Source organism: Hemitrygon akajei, chromosome 1 (assembly GCF_048418815.1).
Source record: "Hemitrygon akajei chromosome 1, sHemAka1.3, whole genome shotgun sequence".
NCBI classification, from domain to species: domain Eukaryota; kingdom Metazoa; phylum Chordata; class Chondrichthyes; order Myliobatiformes; family Dasyatidae; genus Hemitrygon; species Hemitrygon akajei.
Window position 1 is genome coordinate 7,012,598 of NC_133124.1, and position 21,679 is coordinate 7,034,276.

General features: G+C 43.2%; 1 protein-coding gene across 1 annotated transcript in view; it reads left to right on the forward strand.

Moving 5' to 3' along the window:
• deptor (DEP domain containing MTOR-interacting protein) overlaps positions 1–21,679 on the forward strand; it is a 119,498-nt gene that overhangs the window by 35,101 nt on the left and 62,718 nt on the right. The window contains exons 3-4 of the mRNA XM_073028969.1: positions 10,100–10,278; positions 14,256–14,379. Coding sequence (XP_072885070.1) covers positions 10,100–10,278; positions 14,256–14,379 — 303 coding nt within the window. The remainder of the gene's footprint in view (positions 1–10,099; positions 10,279–14,255; positions 14,380–21,679) is intronic.

The window sequence follows — 21,679 nt, forward strand, 5'->3', positions numbered from 1 at the left end:
ATAAATACACAGCCTATATAAAGTAGAAATATTGTATGTACAGTGTAGTTTCACTTACCAAAATCGGGAAGACAGTGAGCCAAAATCGATTTGGAGAAAAAATCAGCACCTACACACCTACGCACATACACGCATGCACACACAAGGCTTCATGGTCATGATAGTCTTTCTTGGAGTAAACACACGTATAAAGCGGGCGTCTTTTTTCGTAAAAGCAAAAATCCTCTTTGGTTGGCGAAAACAGGTACTAATGTAGGTCTTTCGTAACAGCGAGCTGTCGTAAAGCGAACATTTGAAAAACGGGGGCCACCTGTAGAGTCCAAAGTTTCAAAGTCCATTTAGGAATTGGATGTCAGAGGGGAAGAAGCTGTCCCTGAATCGCTGAGTGTGTGCCTTCAGGCTTCTGTACCTTCTACCTGATGGTAACAGTGAGAAAAGTGCATGCTCTGGGTGCTGGAGGTCCTTAATAATGGATGCTGCCTTTCTGAGATACCACTCCCTAAAGATGTCCTGGGTACTTTGTAGGCTAGTGCCCAAGATGGAGCTGACTAGATTTACAACCTTCTGCAGCTTCTTTTGGTCCTGTGTAGTAGCCCCTCCATACCAGACAGTGATGCAGCCTGTCAGAATGCTCTCCATGGTACAACTTTCTTAAAGAGTGGAGTGACATTTGCAATTTTCCAGTCCTCTGGCACCATGCCAGGGTCCAATGATTTTTGAAGATCATTGCTAACGCATCCACAATCTCTAATGCTACCTCTTTCAGAACCCTCGGGTGCAGTTCATCAGGTCCGAGTGACTTGTGTACCCTTATATCTTTCAGCTTTTTGAGCACCTTCTCCTTTGTAATTGTAACAGCACCCACTTATCTTCTTTCACACACTACAACACTTGGCACACTGTTAGTGTCTTCCACAGTGAAGACTGATGCAAAATACTCCCCTTGTCCCCCATTATCATTTCCCCATCTTCATTTTCTAGTGGTCCTATAACCATTCTCATCTCTCTCTTATTTTCTTAACATACTTGAAAAAACTTTTCCTATCCACTTTGATATTGTTTGCTTGAAACAGTACATCACATATATCAATACAGTGACATGCATCCTTCATGTAATGACCAACACAGTTCTAGGGCAGTTAAGGAAGGGCAGTCCCGGAAGTGTTGCCATGCTTGCCGTCCCAACAGTAATCGTAATCGTGCGTCTTTGGAATGTGGGAGGAAACCAGTTGTAGGGAGAATATACAAGCTCCTTATACACAGTGCCAGGGATTGAACCCAGACTGCTGATGCTATAAATCCTTGCTCTAACTACTTCATTACTGTGCCAATCCATGCCTTAGATGCGATACTAAGTGATTTACCAGCCAACATCTTTGAAGTTGAATTGGGAATAGGCCCCGCCCAGTTGATCCAGTGATGCGGTTACCCGTATCAAAGACTGAAAGGCAATGAGAAATTATGAAAAGTTACAAAACTTTTAGAAGGATAGTAAAGTTGAAAGAGAACAGTTGTTTATTTGTCACATGTACAGTGCTGTGCAAAAGTTCTGTGGACAGATGAGACAAAAGTTGAACTTTTTGGTGGAAATGCACATTGCAATGTTTAGAGGAAAAAGGGCAGTGCACACCAACACCAAAACCTCATCCCAACCGTGAAGCATGGTGGAAGGGCCTGGACAGCTTGCAGTCGTTAAGGGAACAATGAATTCAAAATTGTATCAAGACATTTTACAGGAGAATGTCTGGGGTAGCAGTCCATCACCTGAAGCTTAATAGAAGTTGGATAATGCAACTAGACAATGATCCGAAACACAAGAGTAAATCAACAACAGAATGGTTTAAAAAGAAAACAATTGTTTTGGAATGGTCAACCTGCCCTTAATCCAGTAGAAATGTTGTGGAAGGAAATGAAGCAAGAAGTTCATGCAAGGAAGCCCACCAACATCCCACAGTTGAAGTAGTTTAGTATGGAGGAATGGCCTAAAATTCCTCCCTGCAGGACTGATCAACAGTTACCAGAAATGTTTGGTTGAAGTTATTGTTGTACAGGGGGTCACACCAGTTACTGAAAGCAAGGGTTCACCTACTTTTTCCAAAAAATACATGTAATAGTGGATCAATTTCCTTAAAAAATAAATGAACAAGTATAATGTTTGTGTGTTTAATGTAATTGGGTTCTCTTTATCTAGTTTTAGGACGCATGAAAATCTGATAATTTTAAAGGAGAAATATATAAAATTCTACAGGATTCACAAACTTTCTAGCACCGCTGTAGCTAGGGTGCACAGTACTGTATTTGTCAATGTGGAGTGGGGAGAGTGAGCTTGTAAATCTGATGGGAGCAAAGGAATTTGGGAACAGTGAGGGTGGAGTACTGTGGGAGGGGTATGGGACAGGTGGCAAAGAAAGAGAGCTAGGGGTAGGGGTGGTGTGGGAGCAGACACACCCAACCATGAGAAACCAGGCAAGATCATTTGATTCTAAACAATTGGTTTATTGATCATCACAGAATGTCTCTCTGGTGCTTCCCGCTCCCTCCCCTCTCCCTTCCCCTCTTCCCAACCATGATTCCCCTTCCCACTGTCAGTCCACAATAGAGACTGGTATCAGAATCAGGTTTATCATCACTCGCATCTGTCATGAAATTTGATTTTTTTTTTGAGGCAGCAGTACAGTGCAATATGTAAAATTACTAGAGTACTGTGCAGAAGTCTTAGGCAAGTTATATATGCTTAAAACTTTTTCACAGTACTGTACATGTAAATATTGAAGTATACAGTGAAATGCATTGTTTGCGCCAATGTTGAGTGCAGTTCAAGGATTTTCTGGGTGTAACCCACAAGTGTCAACCATGCTTCCAGTACCAACGTAGCTGTTACTGCACCAACAACCCGGGTTCAATATCTGCCACTGTCTGCCAGGAGTTTGTACATTCTCCCTGTGAATGTGTGGGTTTCCTCCGAATGCTCTGATTTCCTCCTATAGTCCAAAGGTGTACCTGGTTAGTAGGTTAATTGGTCACGTGGGTGTAATTGGGCGGAACGGACTCATTGTGTCCGAAGGGTGTGACAAGTAGAAAAAATAGCATGCACACAACCTAACAACTAACCCTCTCCAATACGTCTTTGGAATGCGGGAGTAAACCAGAGCACCTGGTGGAAACTCATGCGGTAATACTGCTTATAAAACTATATACCATGAACTTCACCTTTGAATCTGCTGCGGTTCTCTGTTGCGCCTGGTGCTCCCGTCACGGCCTACTCTGCATTGATGATACCTGCTGTAAATTGGGAGACATCGTTGTTGAGCACCTCTGATCCATTCACCAAACCACTATTGCCCCGTGGTCCCATTCCCATTCCAACACAACAGTCCATGGCGTTTTCTTGTGCCAAGATGAGGCCACCCTCAGGGTTGAGGAGCAATGGCTTACAATCCGTATGGGTGCCCTCCAACTTGATGGCATGAATATAGATTTCTCCTTCTGGTGAACAAATTATTCCCCACTCCTTCCTCTATTTCCCACTGTGACATTTTACCTTCTCTCACCTTCCGATTACTTTCCCCTGGGTCCTCTCCTCCTTCCCTTTCTTCCATGGTCCACTCTCCTCTCCTATCGGATTCCTTCTTCTCCAGCCCTTGACCTTTCCTACCCTCCTGGCTTCACCTATCACTCTGCCTGAAATGTCGACTGTTTATTCTTTTCCACAGATGCTGCCAGACCTGCTGAGTTCCTTCAGAATTTTGTGTGTGTTCCTTTAACCATGGAAATGGTTGTAATAATTTATGACAATTCCAGAACGTAAAATAAACCCGGAATAGTTTCCAATGGCAGTGTAGGGTGTAATTTGTGACTAAAATTGATTCCTTTTGAGGAGATGTGAGGGGATGGAAGGGTTAATCAGCTCATGAGAAATGATGGGAAAGGATGTTGGGTTATCGAAGATATTTGATGAGAACAAGAGCTGGTCTTTGGGGACGATCGCCTTCAAGCGGGCCTGAGGGAAAATTCGTGAAACGAGCGTCCTGGTGTGAAGTTACTCTTTGTGTGATAAAAATTGAAATTCAAATTACGGCCCGTCCAATTTGCAAGGTTTTGTGAAATGTCAAATAAAGTCACCCTTATATAGGCTGGAATGAATATAAAGTGCTCATTATGGAAGTGGCATTCGACAGTGAGTAATGAATGCGAGGTTGTGTTATGATCTTGGGATGTAAAGGAGGTACAACAGACAACTTTATCCGTTACACAAGAGATTTTGCAGACTCTGGCAATCCAAAGCAACACACACACACACACACACACACAAAATGCTGGAGGAACTCAGCAGGCCGGGCTGTATCAATGGAAAAGAGCTAACAGTCGATGTTGTGGGCCAGGACCCTTCATCAGGACTGAAAAGGAAGGGGAGAAGTCAGAATAAGACAGTGGAGGTAGGGGTGGAGGAAATACGATGTGAGTGATAGGTGAAACCGGGAGAGGGAGGGGTTGAAGAGAAGATTTGCGGTTGATTAGTGAAAGAGATAAAGGCCTGGAAAAGGAGGAATCTGTTGGGGGAGGAGCACCTGAGAGGTGATATGAGACAGGGAAACAGGAATGGGGAATGGTGAAAGAGAGGATGGGAGTGGGGGCGTTGTGAGTAATTACCAGAAGTTTGAGAAATCGTGTCATCAGGTTGGAGGCTTCCCAGATGGAAGATAAAATGTTACTTTGCCAACCTGAGTGTGGCCCCATCCGTGGCAGGAGAGGAGGCCATGGACTGACATAGATAGATAGATACTTTATTCATCCCCATGGGGAAATTCAACATTTTTTCCAATGTCCCATACACTTATTGCAGCAAAACTAATTACATCCAATACTTAACTCAGTAAAAATATGATATGCATCTAAATCACTCTCTCAAAAAGCATTAATAATAGCTTTTTAAAAGTTCTTAAGTAGTTTACTTAAATACATTGAGTCCTAACCCCGGCACTTTAACATATCTTACTCCTGGTGGTTGAATTGTAAAGCGGAATGGCATTGGGGAGTATTGATCTCTTCATCCTGTCTGAGGAGCATTGCATCGATAGCAACCTGTCGCTGAAACTGCTTCTCTGTCTCTGGATGGTGCTATGTAGAGGATGTTCAGGGTTTTCCATAATTGACCGTAGCCTACTCAGCGCCCTTCGCTCTGCTACCGATGTTATACTCTCCAGTACTTTGCCCACGACAGAGCCCGCCTTCCTTACCAGCTTATTAAGACGTGAGGCGTCCCTCTTCTTAATGCTGCCTCCCCAACATGCCACCACAAAGAAGAGGGCGCTCTCCACAACTGACCTATAGAACATCTTCAGCATCTCACTACAAACATTGAATGACGCCAACCTTCTAAGGAAGTACAGTCGACTCTGTGCCTTCCTGCACAAGGCATCTGTGTTGGCAGTCCAGTCTAGCTTCTCGTCTAACTGTACTCCCAGATACTTGTAGGTCTTAACCTGCTCCACACATTCTCCATTAATGATCACTGGCTCCATATGAGGCCTAGATCTCTTAAAGTCCACCACCATCTCCTTGGTCTTGGTGATATTGAGACGCAGGTAGTTTGAGTTGCACCATATCACAGTCCTGTATCAGTTTCCTATACTCTTCCTCCTGTCCATTCTTGACACACCCCACTATGGCCGTGTCATCAGCGAACTTCTGCACATGGCAGGACTCTGAGTTATATTGGAAGTCTGATGTGTACAGGGTGAACAGGACCGGAGAGAGCACGGTCCCCTGCGGCGCTCCTGTGCTGCTGATCACCGTGTCAGACCTACAGTCTCCCAACCGCACATACTGAGGTCTATCTGTCAAGTAGTCCACTATCCAATCCACCATGTGAGAGTCTACTCCCATCTCCGTTAGTTTGTGCCTTAAGATCTTGGGCTGGATGGTGTTAAAGGCACTAGAGAAGTCCAGGAATGTAATCCTCACAGCACCACTGACCCCATCTAGGTGAGAGAGGGATTTGTGCAGCAAATACGTGATAGCATCCTCCACTCCCACCTTCTCCTTATATGCAAACTGAAGAGGATCCCGGGCGTGCCTGGTTTGTGGCCTCAGATTCTGTATTATCAGCCGCTCCATGGTCTTCATCACGTGTGTCGTCAAGGCAACAGGTCTGAAGTCATTCAACTCCTTTGGTTGTGGTTTCTTCGGTACCGGGACAATACAGGATGTTTTCCACTGTCTGGGTACTCTTCTCTGCTCCAGGCTCATGTTGAAGATGCGCTGTAGTGGTTCTCCCAGCTCAGTCGCACAGGCCCTCAGTAATCGTGGGGATACTCCATCCGGTCCAGCCGCCTTGCTGGTACAGATCTTCCTCAGTTGACCTTCCACCTGTGCAGCCGTAATCCTGGGCGTGGGCAAGGTCTCCTGTGAGTGGCTATTTTCCTGTGAGGGAAGTAAGAGGGAGGACGAGTCCTGGTGTGGAGTTCTGCGGTGAGGATGAGATTGTGCTGTCGAACCTATTGAAGAAGTTGTTCAGCTGGTTCGCTTTCTCCACATCTCCACTTATGTTTGCCCCCCGCTTTGCACCGCATCCGGTGATGATCTTCATCCCATCCCACACCTCCTTCATGCTTTTTTTCTGCAGCTTTTGTTCTAGCTTCCTCCTATACTGCTCCTTTGCCCCCCTTATCTGTACTCTGAGTTCCTTCTGAACTCTTTTAAGCTCCAACCGATCACCATCTTTAAAGGCCCTCTTCTTCTGGTTCATGTCTGAATGGTGACCGGGAGATTTTGCTTTTTGTGCCAGGCTGTCCCTTGACCTTATCCATTTCTGTCTGGAGATTGTTTTTGCCATTGGAGGCTGCCGTCCATTTGATCTTGCTTCAAATTCGTTTATCAAGTTTTCAAGCAACGATTGGAACAGAGTGTACACCAACTGCCCCATCCTCTAACCTAAGGGGAGAATGGCTGTGTGTTACTTGGTTTAACATGGGGAGGCTGATGCATGGCCATTGACAGGTCAGGGTCAAGATTCAATGGTATGGAATGCAAGACTGGTGACCCTTCACTGCTGTAGCCTTCCTCTACCTTCACTGCCGTTGTGATGTGTCATCATCTTCCACCAGCTCCACTGTCGAGGTCTTGATTGGATTGCTCTTTGTTTGGAACTTTCCCTCTTGACCTTACCAGCAGGGGTGACTCTACCAGGATATAATTTCCAGACTGTGGAGCTCTCAGGAACTCAGAAGCCTCTCCACCACGACAAAGTAGTATCTACCGACCCATCCCCAGAGTGATGGGGCATTTGGTATACTGGTAGTTCCAGTGTGTAGAGAGACTGTGAGGAAGGATGGGTAGCTGATTGGGCAAAACTGCAGTCAGTGGGATGAGTTGGAAATGCACGAAGTATCGGTGACAAGGCTGATGAGCATGGGAACATTGATCAAAACATGAAATGGTGATTCCTGATCTGTTCTGCGATATAGCAGGCAAGCCATTTAATTGCTTAAATGAACACAAAGTATCTTACTTCATGAAAGGTTTGTAAATGATATGTAGCTTTCTAAACAGTACTACATTTTGTCAATTGCCTTTGGGGTATTTTTGAAGTTGCAATTACTACAATAATAAATTATTTATGCACTCAATCTTTCTAATGTTTTAGAGACAGAAAAGTACAGCACAGAAACAGACCCTTCGGCCCATCTAGTCCATGCTGAACCATTTAACCTGCCTACTCCCATCAACCTGCACTGGGACCATAGCCCGCCATACCCCTACCATCCATCACCTATCCAAACTAATCTTAAACGTTGAAATTGAGCTTGCATGCTCCACACTCTTGCCCCTTTGAATGAAGAAGTTTCCCCCATGTTCCCTTAAACTCTTTACCTTTCACCCTTAACCCATGACCTCTAGTTGTATTCCTTCTAGTTTGTGGACCTCTGGTCTTACTAAATTGTTCCAAATTTTTCATTTGTTACCGTCTATTTTTATCTATTCTATGCTTTTTGGATCTTGAGAATCTCTGCCTAGATGAGCTAAAGTTAACTCGTCTATATATTTATTTATTGAGATTCGGTGTGAAATAGAATTCTCCGGCCCTTTGAGCCACGCTGCCCAGCAGTCCCCCAATTTAACCATAGCCTAATCACAGGACCATTTGCAATGACCAATTAACCTACTGACTGGCACATCTTTGGAATGTGGGAGGAAACTGGTCACATGGAGAACATATAAACTCCTTACAGGCAGCGGTGGAAATTGAACCCAGTTCGTCTGTATTGTAAAGCATTGTGCTAACCACTACACTAACGTGCTCTTGTCAATAAGAATACATGTTGCCCAATTTTAGTGTGTGGCTGTCTCTATCTGTTGGGATACATTTTAAAAATCTTGAAAGCTGTACTTAATGTTATTTTTTCCCAAAAGCAAACGTGGAATTGCAGGAAAACCAAGCAAGGGTTCAAATTAATTTATTTATCATATGCACATCGAAACATACAGTGAAATGTGTCATTTGTGTTAACAACCAACATAACCTCAGAATGTGCTGGGAGGGGGAGCCCGCAAGGTTCGCCACACATTGCTGCGGCAACAAAGCACGTCCACAATGCTCGGCAGAACCACACACGTGCACACGCGCACACGCGCACAGTCGTCGGGATAGGCCACCCAGTGGAGCCACGGACTTGTACGTATTTGGCCCGACTTCCCCGGTAATCTCGCAGACCCAGGGCTTCAGCCATCAGGCCTTCTCTTCCGGATTGAGCATTTGAGTGGGGAATCTCGTTTATAGATGAAAGAATTTGGGCCTTTCTACCCTGCTGCTAGTCCTTCAAAGAGCAGAATTCTAGGTAGACTTGACCAGTACAAACTTGAGTCTCTCGTACTCGAGTACTGACAGTACTCTTGATTTGTAACTGGGGATTTCCCCACTGTTTCTGGCTGGATGTTTCCTGATCTGATAAAGTTTCATGAGTCTGCTGTTGGTTTCAGCAAATTGCATCAAAATCTCTTGTCACTCAGAGTCATTAATTGTATTTTCCTTGCTGGTATTCTCCATGTGTACCTTTCCATATCACTTATGTGTTCCGTTTCCCATTTATTTAGTGTTTCTTTCCACTGATTTGAAACTTGCCCTCCTTTCCCATCTTGACTGTTTCCTTGCTCAACCATCATTTACGTGCAAGTAAAGTGCTGTCCGGCTGCATTCTCCCAAATGTTTCATTGAATACCCATTGTTTGCTCAGTGTCAGCCATATTTCAGGAAACTTAGAAATTAGTCAAATTCATGATTTGCTGCAAACTCTTTTTAGATGCCTTACTCCAATAGTCAAATTCATGATTTGCTGCAAACTCTTTTTAGATGCCTTACTGCAATAGTCAAATTCATGATTTGCTGCAAACTCTTTTTAGATGCCTTACTGCAATAGTCAAATTCATGATTTGCTGCAAACTCTTTTTAGATGCCTTACTGCAATAGTCAACCAGCTGTTAACAACCAGCTCCATTGATTCCTGAATAAATTGTATAACCTTGTTTCCTTTAAAACCTGCTTTTGTTTAATGTGGTGGTTCAGCCTCTGTCCTGCAGATTTTGTACGCAGCCTTCTCTCTGAAATGGGAAAGAAGAAGTGAAGTTCTTGTATTTAAATTTCTTGGGCTGCTTAAGAGGGCAGCACGATAGCGTAGTAGTTAGTGTAGCACTTTACAACAGCCAGCTGGAAGATTGTAGTTCAATTCCCACCACTGTCTGGGAGGCGTTTGTATGTTCTCCCCGTGACCTAATGGGTTTCCTCCAGGTGCTCCAGTTTCCTCCCAGAGTGTATGGTTAGGGATTGTGAGTTGTGGGCATGTTTTGTTGGCACTGGAAGCTTGGCAACACTTACACAGTCCTCGCTGATTAGATTTGATGCAAAATGACACTATGCTTTGAGTTCTCTTGCTGTGGCTGTATTTTGTTTATTATTTGTTGTTGCTCTTAACTAATCCATTCGTACTGAATGAGCCAGTTTATTTTCTCTTATTCTATAATTTCTTTAGGTAGCTCTGGTGATTGCTCAGTCCAGAAAATATTGTTTAAAATCTTCATTAAACTGTTGCAATTCTGCTTTCAGGCTGCGACTTCACGAGGAGAAGATTATCAAGGATCGGCGATATCATCTTCGAACTTATCCAAACTGTTTTGTTGCGAAGGAGTTAATTGATTGGCTTCTCGATCACAAAGATGCGACTGACAGGGAAACTGCAATTAAGTTGGTACAGAAGCTGCTAGATCACGGGGTGATCCATCATGGTAAGTTCAGAAATGTTTAATCACTTTACGCCGTTTTTGTTGCTTCAGTATTCATGGTGGTAACGTGCCTCTACCAAAGGAGGTGTAAAGGTGCTCCTTCCCTCTGCTAGCCTGCAGGTCATCCTAGGGCAAGTTATAACACCTGATTAGCCCCCCCCCAGATCAGGGTCACATGAAGCCGCAGGAGGAGGTGGCGGATGGTCGTATGAGCAGCTGGTGCATATCACAAGTCCTGGTTATGTGACCACTGACGCCAGGCAGACAATCTCTGAAGAGTATTGTTTATGGCGGGGGTCACCCATCTTGTAAAGACACTGCCCTGAAGGCGGCAACGGCAAACCACTTCTGTAGAAAAAAATTGCCAAGAACAATAATGGTCATGAAACGACCATGATCGCCCATGTCATACAACATGTATGACACTTCGGCTTGTTAGGAAAAGTGAAGCAGTGATGGAATGGAGTTACAGGGAGATGGTCATCCCAAGGCCATAGGAGACAGATAAATGGGTGACTGTCAGAAGAGTGAAGGGAGAACGTAAGAGAGTGGAGAGCACCCCTGCGGCCGTCCCCCTCAACAATAAGTGCTCCATTTTGAGTACTGTTGGTGGGGGGGGTTACAGCCTACCTGGGGGAAGTAACAGCAGCTGTGCCTCTGTCACTGAGTCGGTCCTGTGGCTCAGAAGGGTAGGGAACTGAAGAGGATGGAGTGTATAGTTAGGGTGATAGATAGGCGATTCTGTGGATGTAGAAAGGAAAAACTGATGGTAATTTGCCTCCCAGGTGCCAGGGTCTGAGATGTTGCTGAACGTGTCCACGATATCCTGAAAAGGGAGGGTGAGCAGCCAGAGGTCGTGGTACATATTGGTACCAACGACATAGGTAGTAAAACGGAGGAGGTCCTGGAAAAAGAATACAGGGAGTTAAGAAGGAAGCTGGGAAGCAGGACATTAAGGGTAGCAACACACACAAAATGCTGGTGGAACACAGCAGGCCAGGCAGCATCTATAGGGAGAAGCACTGTCGACGTGTCCTGACGAAGGGACTGGGCCTGAAATGTCGACAGTGCTTCTCCCTATAGATGCTGCCTGGCCTGTTGCGTTCCACCACCATTTTGTGTGTGTTGCTTGAATTTCCAGCATCTGCAGATTTCCTCGTGTTTGCACATTAAAGGTAGTAATCTCAGGATTGCTGCTTGTGCCACGCGACAATGAGTATAGGAATAGAATGAGGTGACAGATAAATGCATGGCTGAGGATTGGAGCAGGGGGCAGGGATTCAGATTTCTGGATAATTGGGACCTCTTCTGGGGCAGGTGGGACCTGTACAAAAGGAATGGGTTGCACTTGAATCCAAGGGGGCCAATATTCTTGCAGGCAGATTTACTAGAGCTTTTGGGAGAGATTTAAACCAACATGGCAGGGGGATGGGAACCAGGATGATGGAGCTGAGGATGAGCCAACAGGTTTACAAGTAGATGATGGACGTAACATGAATGTAAGGATGGACAAGCCAATGATTGGGTACAAATGCAGGCAGAGCAAAGAGTTAAACTGTACCACAGAGGCAAAATTCAAAAGGGCGAAGAATGCAGCAGTGAAGGTGCTGTATTTAAATGCGTGTAGCATTCGGAATAAGGTGGATGAACTTGTGGTCGGTACTATGTTGTGGGCATCACTGAGTCATGGCTGAAAGAAGGCCATACCCATAGCTGGGAGGTTAACAACAAAGGATATACTTTGTATTGAAAGGACAGGCAGGAAGGCATAGGTGGTGGTGTGGCTCTGTTGGTAAGAGGTGGAATTAAATCTTTAGAAAGTGGTGATATAGGGTCAGAGAATGTTCAATCTTTGTGGGTAGAGTTAAGAAACTGCAAGGGTAAAAACACCATTATGGGAATCCTATAAACCCCCAAATAGTGGCCAAGATGTGGGGTTGAGATTGCTAAAGGAGCTGGAAAGGGCATATAATAATAAGGGTAATGTCACAATTGTAATGGGGGACTTCAATGTGCAAGGGGATTGGGAAAATCAGGTTGGTGTCGGATCACAAGAGAGGGAATTTGTTGAATGCGTATGAGATGGCTTTTTAGAGCAGCTTGTGCCTGAGCCTTCACAGTGAAAGGTGTTGTGTCATAACCTAGATCTTATTAGCAAACTTAATGGTAAAGGAACCTGTAGGAGGCAGTGATCATGATACGATTGAATTCATACTGCAATTTGAGAGGGAGAAGCGTAAGTCACACTGGAATAAAGGGAATTACAGAGGCATGAGAGAGGAGCTTGCCCAGGTGGATTGGAGGGGGATACTGGCGGGGATGACAGTAGAACACAGATGGCTGAAGTTTCTGGGAGTAGTTCACAAGGCGCAGGATAGATATGCCCCACAGAGGAGGTTCTGAAATGGCAGGGATAGGCATCCGTGGCTGACAAGGGAAGTTAAGGACTGCATAAAAGCCAAGAAAAGGGCAAATCAAGTAGCAAAAGTGAGTGGGAAGTTGGCTGATTGGGAAGCTTTTAAAATCCAACAAAAGGCAACTAAAAAGCCATAATGGAATTGATGACTTTGTGGCAAAGTTTGTGGATGATAGGAAGTTAGGGGGAGGGGTAGGTAGTGCTGAGGAAGCAATATGGTTACAGCAGGACTTGGGCAAATTGGAAGAAAGGGCAAAAAAGCGGCAGATGGAATACAGTGTTGGGAAATGTATGATAATGAGATTTCCCCTCATTTTTCTGAATTTCAGCGAGTACAGGCCCAGTGCCATCAATTGGTCCTCATATGGTAACCCTTTCATTCCCGGAATCATTTTCATGAACTTCCTCTGAAATGTCAGCGCCTCCTTTCTTAGATAATAGGCTGAAAACTGCTCCCAGTACTCCAAGTGAGCCCTTATCAGTGTTGTATAAGGCCTCAACATTACGTCCTTGCTTTTATATCCTCTCAAAATGAATGCTAACATCGCATGAGCCTTCCTCACCACAGACTACCCCACTCATTTAACTTGCTGCTGGTTGTGCCACTGTCCAAGGCAGCATGTGAAAGTCCTCCATGTGTCTGGTCTTGGCCATCTTCTGACACCATCATGCACAGGTATAGAACGGTTCTTCATTTGCTGTTTCCGTAACAGTTTTGTTTAGTTAGCTCTGAGCTGATCCCCAAAATGTAGGGGACTAGTGGATCACTCTTAGTTTGGCCTCCACCCTTGGACCTGTTTGGCATGGCTAACCCTACTAAGAGCCAAAGCACAAGGCCCTGACTCCAGCCAGAATCAATCACCGGGACACTGAGGCACTAACTGCCCATTATGCCACTGGCGTTTAGAGCAGCAATGAAAGTTCTTCATCTTTGGCAGTGTTCAGGCCTTCCTTCATCATGTCTGTAGCTACCTGTTGGTTTTCACTACTGTCAGCCATGCAAGTCCCAGTTGGAGACTCAGGAATATCATCACACTCAGATGTAGAAGGATTCTTCATTGCTGTTTCTGTAACAATTTTGTTTGACCAGCCAGGGTTGTTAGCCCTGAGCTGAACTTCCAAACCTGGAGATCGGTGGACGACTCATAGCCTGGCCTCTGCCCTTTGACCTGTTTGGTATGGGTGACCCTACCAAGAGCCGAAGCCTATGGCCCTGATTCCAACCAGCTTAGCTTTCCAGGTCACTGAGGCACGCAAACCTCTGAACCCTATGGCATGTTTGTGGAGGGTGCAAGTTTAATAGAAATGAATACATTAGTTTTCTAATCTGTCATTAATTACTCTCAAGTGGTGATTAATAGAGTACATGTTCCAGTTAGTTTGAATGTGTATAAACTGCAGGGTTGATTGAAAATCTCCAGTACATTCACATTGCCTGTCAATTGACCTGTATTAATATAACACTTTTTATGACCTCAAGCAAACCGTTCCTGTAACAGCCTGGCAGTACTGGCACATTCTGTCTCCACAAAGTAGATCACTTTTTTCTGTGCTTTCTTTATAGTTTGCGATGAACACAAGGAATTTAAGGATGCCAAACTTTTCTACCGCTTCAGAAAAGACGACGGCACTTTCCCATTGGATAGTGACGTGAAAGTTTTCACCAAGGGCCAAAGGATATATGAAAAGTAGGTAAATTCTATTTGTTTTAATATCCTCTTCTTCACCCCATTGGTTACTGGAGCATTGACCACTGACGTTGGCTTGCCCGAGTCCTCTGTACTGGGCCTGTCTCTCAATTTGTCCCACGTGTAGCCCTCTGAAGATACTTCCTCTCCTAAGGAAGAGGTCTTTGTAGCTTCTGGTGGTGTTTCTGTCGCTCTGGGTTGTTACGAGATGGGGTCGCTGGCTCCACGCCCAATCCTCCATCAATCATTTCCAAGCATGGGACTATGCTTGGTGGAGTTATTTTTGTAAGATGGAGAGACAATATATATGAATTATGGTCATCTTTATCGACTTAATATAATGCAGGACATGATGGTACAGGGGTCAATTTGCTTCAGTGCCAGCAGCCAGATCTTAATTACTGTTTTAAACGTTGCTACAAAGCTAGCAAATATTACATATTGACAGCCCTATATCCTACATCTGATATTTTTACACTAATTGAGCTATCTTCTGGGAATATATACAGCAGGGGCTCCACAGACTCCCTCTGTTAATAGCATAAAAAGGATGGGAACCCCTGTCTGATCCGGAAGAAAGAAGTGAGAAGATATGTTAAAATTCAACTTTAAAGTAGATGGTGGAACTCTAGTGTGCAATGGAGTGTTGTTTTCTTAACCCAGCCTCTGCAGTAGCAATCAAATCAAATCAAGTTTAATTATCATTCAAACCATACATTGATACAGCTGAATGAGACAGTATTCCTCTGGAGCCAAGGTCCAAAACATTCAAAGTAGCAAGCAAACAATTCCAAATAGCAAGTAACATTCAAAATAGCGAGTAACACAATTCAAAATATCGAGCAAAGAAGCATATTCACTTGAAGAAAAAACCATAGTCTAAGACCCTGAGTGACAACGTCTGGCAATTGATGTTACAGTCTCCCAGCAGTGCACAAGTGCATGCAATCCAGCCGGTCATTCCACCACTCGAACACAGGAGGTCAGCTCCGAAGGGAGACACCAGGCCCCAGCTGAGCTCCGTCATGCTGTAGCGCTTCCATGTCACTCACCTGGTCTGCAGCAGCAGGCAAACCCAAGGCTTGAGGCCTAGTTCTTGCTGCACCTGAGGCTACACAGCTCTCATACGTTCTGTCCCTCCACTGACAAGGGTAACAGGGCTTCAGCAGCTTACAGTGACTATAGAAAGTATTGACCCACCCTCCCCCAGAAGTTTTCGTGTTTTATTGTTTTACAACATTGAATCACAGTGTTTTTACCAAATTACCCCTTGATCTGCTCTTCAAATTTGGCTTATGTTATTTTTCAGTTTAAACCTTTTCAAAAACGATTAATAGCTATCATTTATAAACAGTTAATGAATGTTTGCACATCGCCTAATGATAGGGTTCAACGCTCCTGGGAAGTAGAACTTCAACATTCACTCTCAGATAACCAATGGAGTAAAATTTATTATTTAGTTAATAATTCATCTATCTGCGCATGCCATATTTTAATTCAGTTTAAGATAGTACATAGGGCCCATATGTCCAAAGATAAATTGGTGCATAATTTTCCTAATATATGCCCTATTTGTGATAGATGTAATGCAGAAGTGGCTACTCTAACCCATATGTTTTGGTCATGTGTAAGTTTAAATAATTTTTGGAGGGATGTGTTTGGAATATTACCTAAAGTTATAGATATGGATGTTCAACCCAATCCACTTACAGCAATTTTTGGGATTTTCCCAGAGGAAGCAAGCAAACTGTCTGCCTCTGCCCAACATGTGATAGCTTTTTCAACTTTACTGGCTAGGAGAGCTATTTTGCTACACTGGAAAGAATCTAACTCGCCCACTGTTTTCTATTGGCTCTCCTCCATCATGTCATGTTTAAGCTTGGAGAAAATTAGAAGCCGGACATTTGATACATCTTTTGATTTTGAACAAGTCTGGCGACCCTTTATTCGATATTTTCACATGATTTTATTTATTTTTCTTTATTCTCTTTGGAGAATATCCTTGTCCATGAAGGTTCGGAGATGACTGGAAGGATGTGTTTATTTTTTCTCTCTTTTTTAAGTTTATCCTCATTTGGACTGCCCAATCTTTTTTTTTCTTTCTTTTTTTGTTTTAGTTTAGTTAGTGGGGTTTTTCTTTCTCTATCAATAAAATTTCCAATCTTTTTATTTACGATTGCTATGAGGAGTTGTAATTTTTCCTCTGACCATTGTATATATAACAGCATAATATATTACCTATTTGAGTTTGATATTATATGCTTTTTGTCTTTTAATATTGCTGTTTATATGTCTTTTATATATCTACTTGTTAAACTCCTCTTTCGATTTGTATTTGTATGTTCTTTATTTGAAAAACAATAAAAAAAGATTGAAAAAATGAAATGAATCACAGTGGCTTTTTATTGACTCCAATCAACAAAAAAGACTCGAGTCAGAGTGAAAACAGATCTCTAGAAAGTGATCAAAATTAATTACAGATATAAAATACAAATTAATTGATTGTATAAATATTCACTCCCTTTAATATCACAGGTGCAGCCAATTGGTTTCAGAAGTCACATAATTAGTTAAATGGAGATCACCTGTGTGCAGTCATGGTGTTGCAATTGATTGTAGTAAAAATACACCTGTGTCTGGAAGGTCCCACTTACCCCACCTTCTTCCAGTGACTTCAGTCAATTTTAGATTAGTGATGTCCAAGGATCCTGATATGCCTAAGAGTCTATTGGTTCATCGATATTTTGAGGAAACTTGTTGTGATATGCTAATCATTTTTACTGACAGATCAAAGATAATTTAACAAAGAATATTGGTGTGGCTGCTTTTGTGCCTGACTTGCAGGAAACAATAAAAAAAAAGAACTTCTTGTGAACCATTTATCAGTATATACAGCAGATTTGTTTGCCATCATTTTGTGCTTACAGTGGGAGGAGGAAATTTGTCCTTGCAAAGTTATAATTTGTTCAGCTTTTTTGGTTTGGACTAGTCATAAAACAGGTCATTCTAGCAATGGTCAGGTTTACTGTTGGAAGCTCTTCAAACTTTATTTCATATTCAGAGTAATAGTCCACACGTCCTCTGCGTATGGGTCCCTGAACATTGAGGCATTGACTGGAATGAGTGGGTTCATTGTTTAGCCAAAAAAACTGTTAAAATTCAGCTGTGGGTATTGACCTTCCACTTAGCAAATCTTAAGTAAAGGGGTTGGTCAGGCTAAGAATAAGAGGATTATGGCAAGACTTGTGGGATAATGGACATAAGGGGAGACACCTTTACAGAATACATAAAACTTTTGGATTGATGGGAGAAGGGGGTAAGATAAGAAGGGGAAGGTATTAGGTTGACTCGACTTAGAATTGGGCATACTACGCTTAATTATCCCTTGTATCTTGTTAGAAAACATTACTCTGGGGTGTGTAGATTTGGTCATCATAATGAAACAGTTGAACACATTCTTTTACAATGTTTGCATATAAGGTTGAAAGAAAGAAAATGCAGGCTTCACAACTATCATATGGAGCCAGTGATCATTAATGGAGAATGTGTGGAGCAGGTTAAGACCTACAAGTATCTGGGAGTACAGTTGGACGAGAAGCTAGACTGGACTGCCAACACAGATGCCTTGTGCAGGAAGGCACAGAGTCGACTGTACTTCCTTAGAAGGTTGGCGTCATTCAATGTCTGCAGTGAGATGCTGAAGATGTTCTATAGGTCAGTTGTTGAGAGCGCCCTCTTCTTTGTGGTGGCGTGTTGGGGAGGAAGCATTAAGAAGAAGGACGCCTCACGTCTTAATAAGCTGATAAGGAAGGCGGGCTCTGTCGTGGGCAAAGTACTGGAGAGTTTAACATCGGTAGCTGAGCGAAGGGCGCTGAGTAGGCTACGGTCAATTATGGAAAACCCTGAACATCCTCTACATAGCACCATCCAGAGACAGAGAAGCAGTTTCAGCGACAGGTTACTGTCGATGCAATGCTCCTCAGACAGGATGAAGAGGTCAATACTCCCCAATGCCATTAGGCTTTACAATTCAACTGCCAGGACCTAAGAACTTTTTTTTTAAAGCTATTATTAATGCTTTTTGAGTTAGTGATTTAGATGCATATCATATTATTACTGAGTTAAGTATTGTATGTAATGAGTTTTTGCTACAACAAGTGTATGGGACATTGGAAAAAATGTTGAATTTCCCCATGGGGATGAATAAAGTATCTATCTATCTATCTATCTATCTATCTTTGGGGGTTGATAGTTTTCATTTAAAAACTTTTAACTTATGGAAGTGACATTAATTCACAATATTGTCTTTCATTATTGACAATCTTTGGGGCATTTTAGGGTAATTTAGTTTTCTTTTGATAAAGAACTAGTAGGGGTCTTATTTCCCAACTCTCTACACCACACTCCAGTCGGATTGGTGGGTGTAATACACCTTTAAGTTGGATTGCCAACCATCATTAAAGATCAGAAGAAGGTCCAACTACTGATGAGTCAGAATCCTGGCAAAAACGACACCATGAAGACACAAGAACGCCTCAAGCAACTTTGTGAAAGGTTATTGAAAAGCACAAGTCAGGAGATGGATACAAGGAAATTTCCAAGTTACTGAATATTTCCTGGAGTACAGATAAAGTCAAGAAATGGAAAGAGTATGGCACAGCTGTAAATCAGTCTAGAGCAGGCCGTCATCAAAAACTGACTGACCGTGCAGGAAAGGGACTAGTGAGGAAGGCCACCAAGAGGTCTATGACAACTCTAGAGAAGTTAGAAGCTTCAGTGGCTGAGATGGGAGAGGCTGTGCATACAACAACTGTTGTCTGGGTGCTTCACCAGTCGCTGCTTTATGGAGAGTGGCAAAGAGAAAGCCTTCGTTTGGAAAAACAACTCACATGATACCTCGGCTAGAGTTTGTGGGATACTCTAAACTCAGCTGGAAGAAGGTTCTATGGTCTGATGAAACCAAAATTGAGCTTGTTCGTCACGAGATTATAAACCCTATGTTTGGCGTAAACCAAAGGTTGCACAACATCAAAAAGACACCATCCCTACTCTGTGCAAGGTGGTGGCTGCATCATGCTGTGGGGATGCTTCACTGCAGCAGGCCCTGGAAAGCTTGTGAAGGTAGAGGGTGAAATTAATCCAAAATACAGGGAAAACCTGATGCAGTCTGGTCTACAAGAGAACTGTGACTTGGGAGAAGATCTGTTTTCCAGCAAGATAATGACCCCAAGCAATAAAGCCAAAGCTACACAGGAATAGCTTAAAAACAACAAAGTTAATGTCCTGGAGTGGCCAAGTCAGAGTCCAGACCTCAATCCATAGAAACATAGAAAACCTACAGCACAATACAGGCCCTTTGGCCCACAATGCTGTACTTACTTACTTTAGAAATTACCTCAGGTTACCCATAGCCGTCTATTTTTCTAAGCTGCATGTACCTGTCCAGGAGTCTCTTAAAAGACCCTACTGTATCTGCCTCCATCATCATTGCCGGCAGCCCATTCCATGCACTCACCACTCTCTGCATAATAAAAAAACACTTAACCCTGACATCTCCTGCACCTACTTCCAAGCACCTTAAAACTGTGCCCTCTCGTGCTAGCCTTTTCAGCCCTGGGAAAAAGCCTCTGACTATCCACACGAGCAATGCCTCTCATCATCTTATACACTTCCATCAGGTTACCTCTCATCCTCCATCATTCCAAGGAGAAAAGGCCAAGTTCACTGAACCTATTCTCGTAAGGCATGCTCCACAATCCAGGTAACACCCTTGCAAATCTCCCCTGCACGCTTTCTATAGTTTCCACATCCTATTGAGAATTTGTGGCTGGACTTGAAAAGGGCTGTTATGTCATGATCCCCATGTAATATGACAGAGCTTGAGCAGTTTTGAGCAGAATGGGGAAAGATTGCAGTGTCCAGATGTGCAAAGCTGATAGAGACCTATCCACACAGACTCAAGGCTGTAATTGCTGCCAAAGGTGCAGCTACTAAATACTGACCTGAAGGGGGTGAGTAATTATGCAATCAATTTTTTTTGTGTTTAATAATTATAATAAATTTAGACCAATTTATAGAAATTTGTTTTGACTTTGACATGAGTCTTTTCTGTTGATCAGTGTCAAAAAAGCCAAACTTTTGATTTTTTGATTTTTGATTATCACTGTGATTCAGGGTTGTAAAACAATTAGACGTGATACTTTTTGTAGTTGCTGTACTTTATCAATGTCCAGCAGAGCCTTGCGATCGCAAGTGAAATGTCCGCAACAATCTCCCACGGTTACACTGCACCAACTCTGATGTTTCTGAGTAGCGGACAGCAACGCGGTCTGCAGCCAGGTCAGTTCATTCACTCCCAAACCGGCTCCTTCGATACACTGGCGGGCTCCTCCGTTATCCCGACCGGCTCCTTCGTCACCGTAGCAGGCTCTGCGGTCCAGCTACCCTGATCAACGAGCAGCTCACTGATGGAGTAGCCCTGCAATACCCGATGTTCTTGGAGTTGACATTTCTTGTGATTGTGAAAAAACAAATTTTACAAAGGAAAAAACAGCTTTGGTTGGCCCCCGCGAGGCTGCTGAGTTTGCAGAAGTACTTGCACTTGCCGAGCTGTTCAGTTGAATTAGTTTTGTGAAGTTGTAAATGCATCCAGTTTCAGTGGGTCTAAGAGGAAGATTAAAGATGAGTCTTATTCTGCATCAAAATGTACTATGAAAAGCAACGTTGTATGAATAGCTAACACAGTCTGAGGATTGTGCCGGGGGCAGCCCGCAAGTATTGCCACGCTTCTGGTGCCAGCATAGCGTGCCTATAACTTACTAACCCCAACGTGTACATCTCTGGAATGTGTGAGGAACCTGGAACACCGGGAGGAATCCCGTGGGTAGAACATACAAGACAGCGAGAGGAACAAACCCGATCTCCAGTGCTGTTACGCTGCATGAAGCAAGGCAGATGTAGAGGAACGTTTGGCAAGTAGGTGAAGGCAAAAGATGGAAGGTAAAACAGCTGAGAAGAATTCCCTGAGTGCGGAATAAAGTTCAAAGTACATTTATCATCAAAGTATGTACACTATGTCAAGAATATCATTGGAAAAATTGACATGTAAATTTGATTTAGGAGGGTTACAACTTCCAAGTTTTAAGAATTATTATAAAGCAAATCAACTTAGATTTATTGCATCTTTTTTTGATGAAGAAAAACCGGCATGGATTAGAACAGAATTAGATAAGATAGGAGAAAACATACCAGAAGATTTTATATATAAATGGGAATCCAAATGGATACGGGAAAAAAAAGA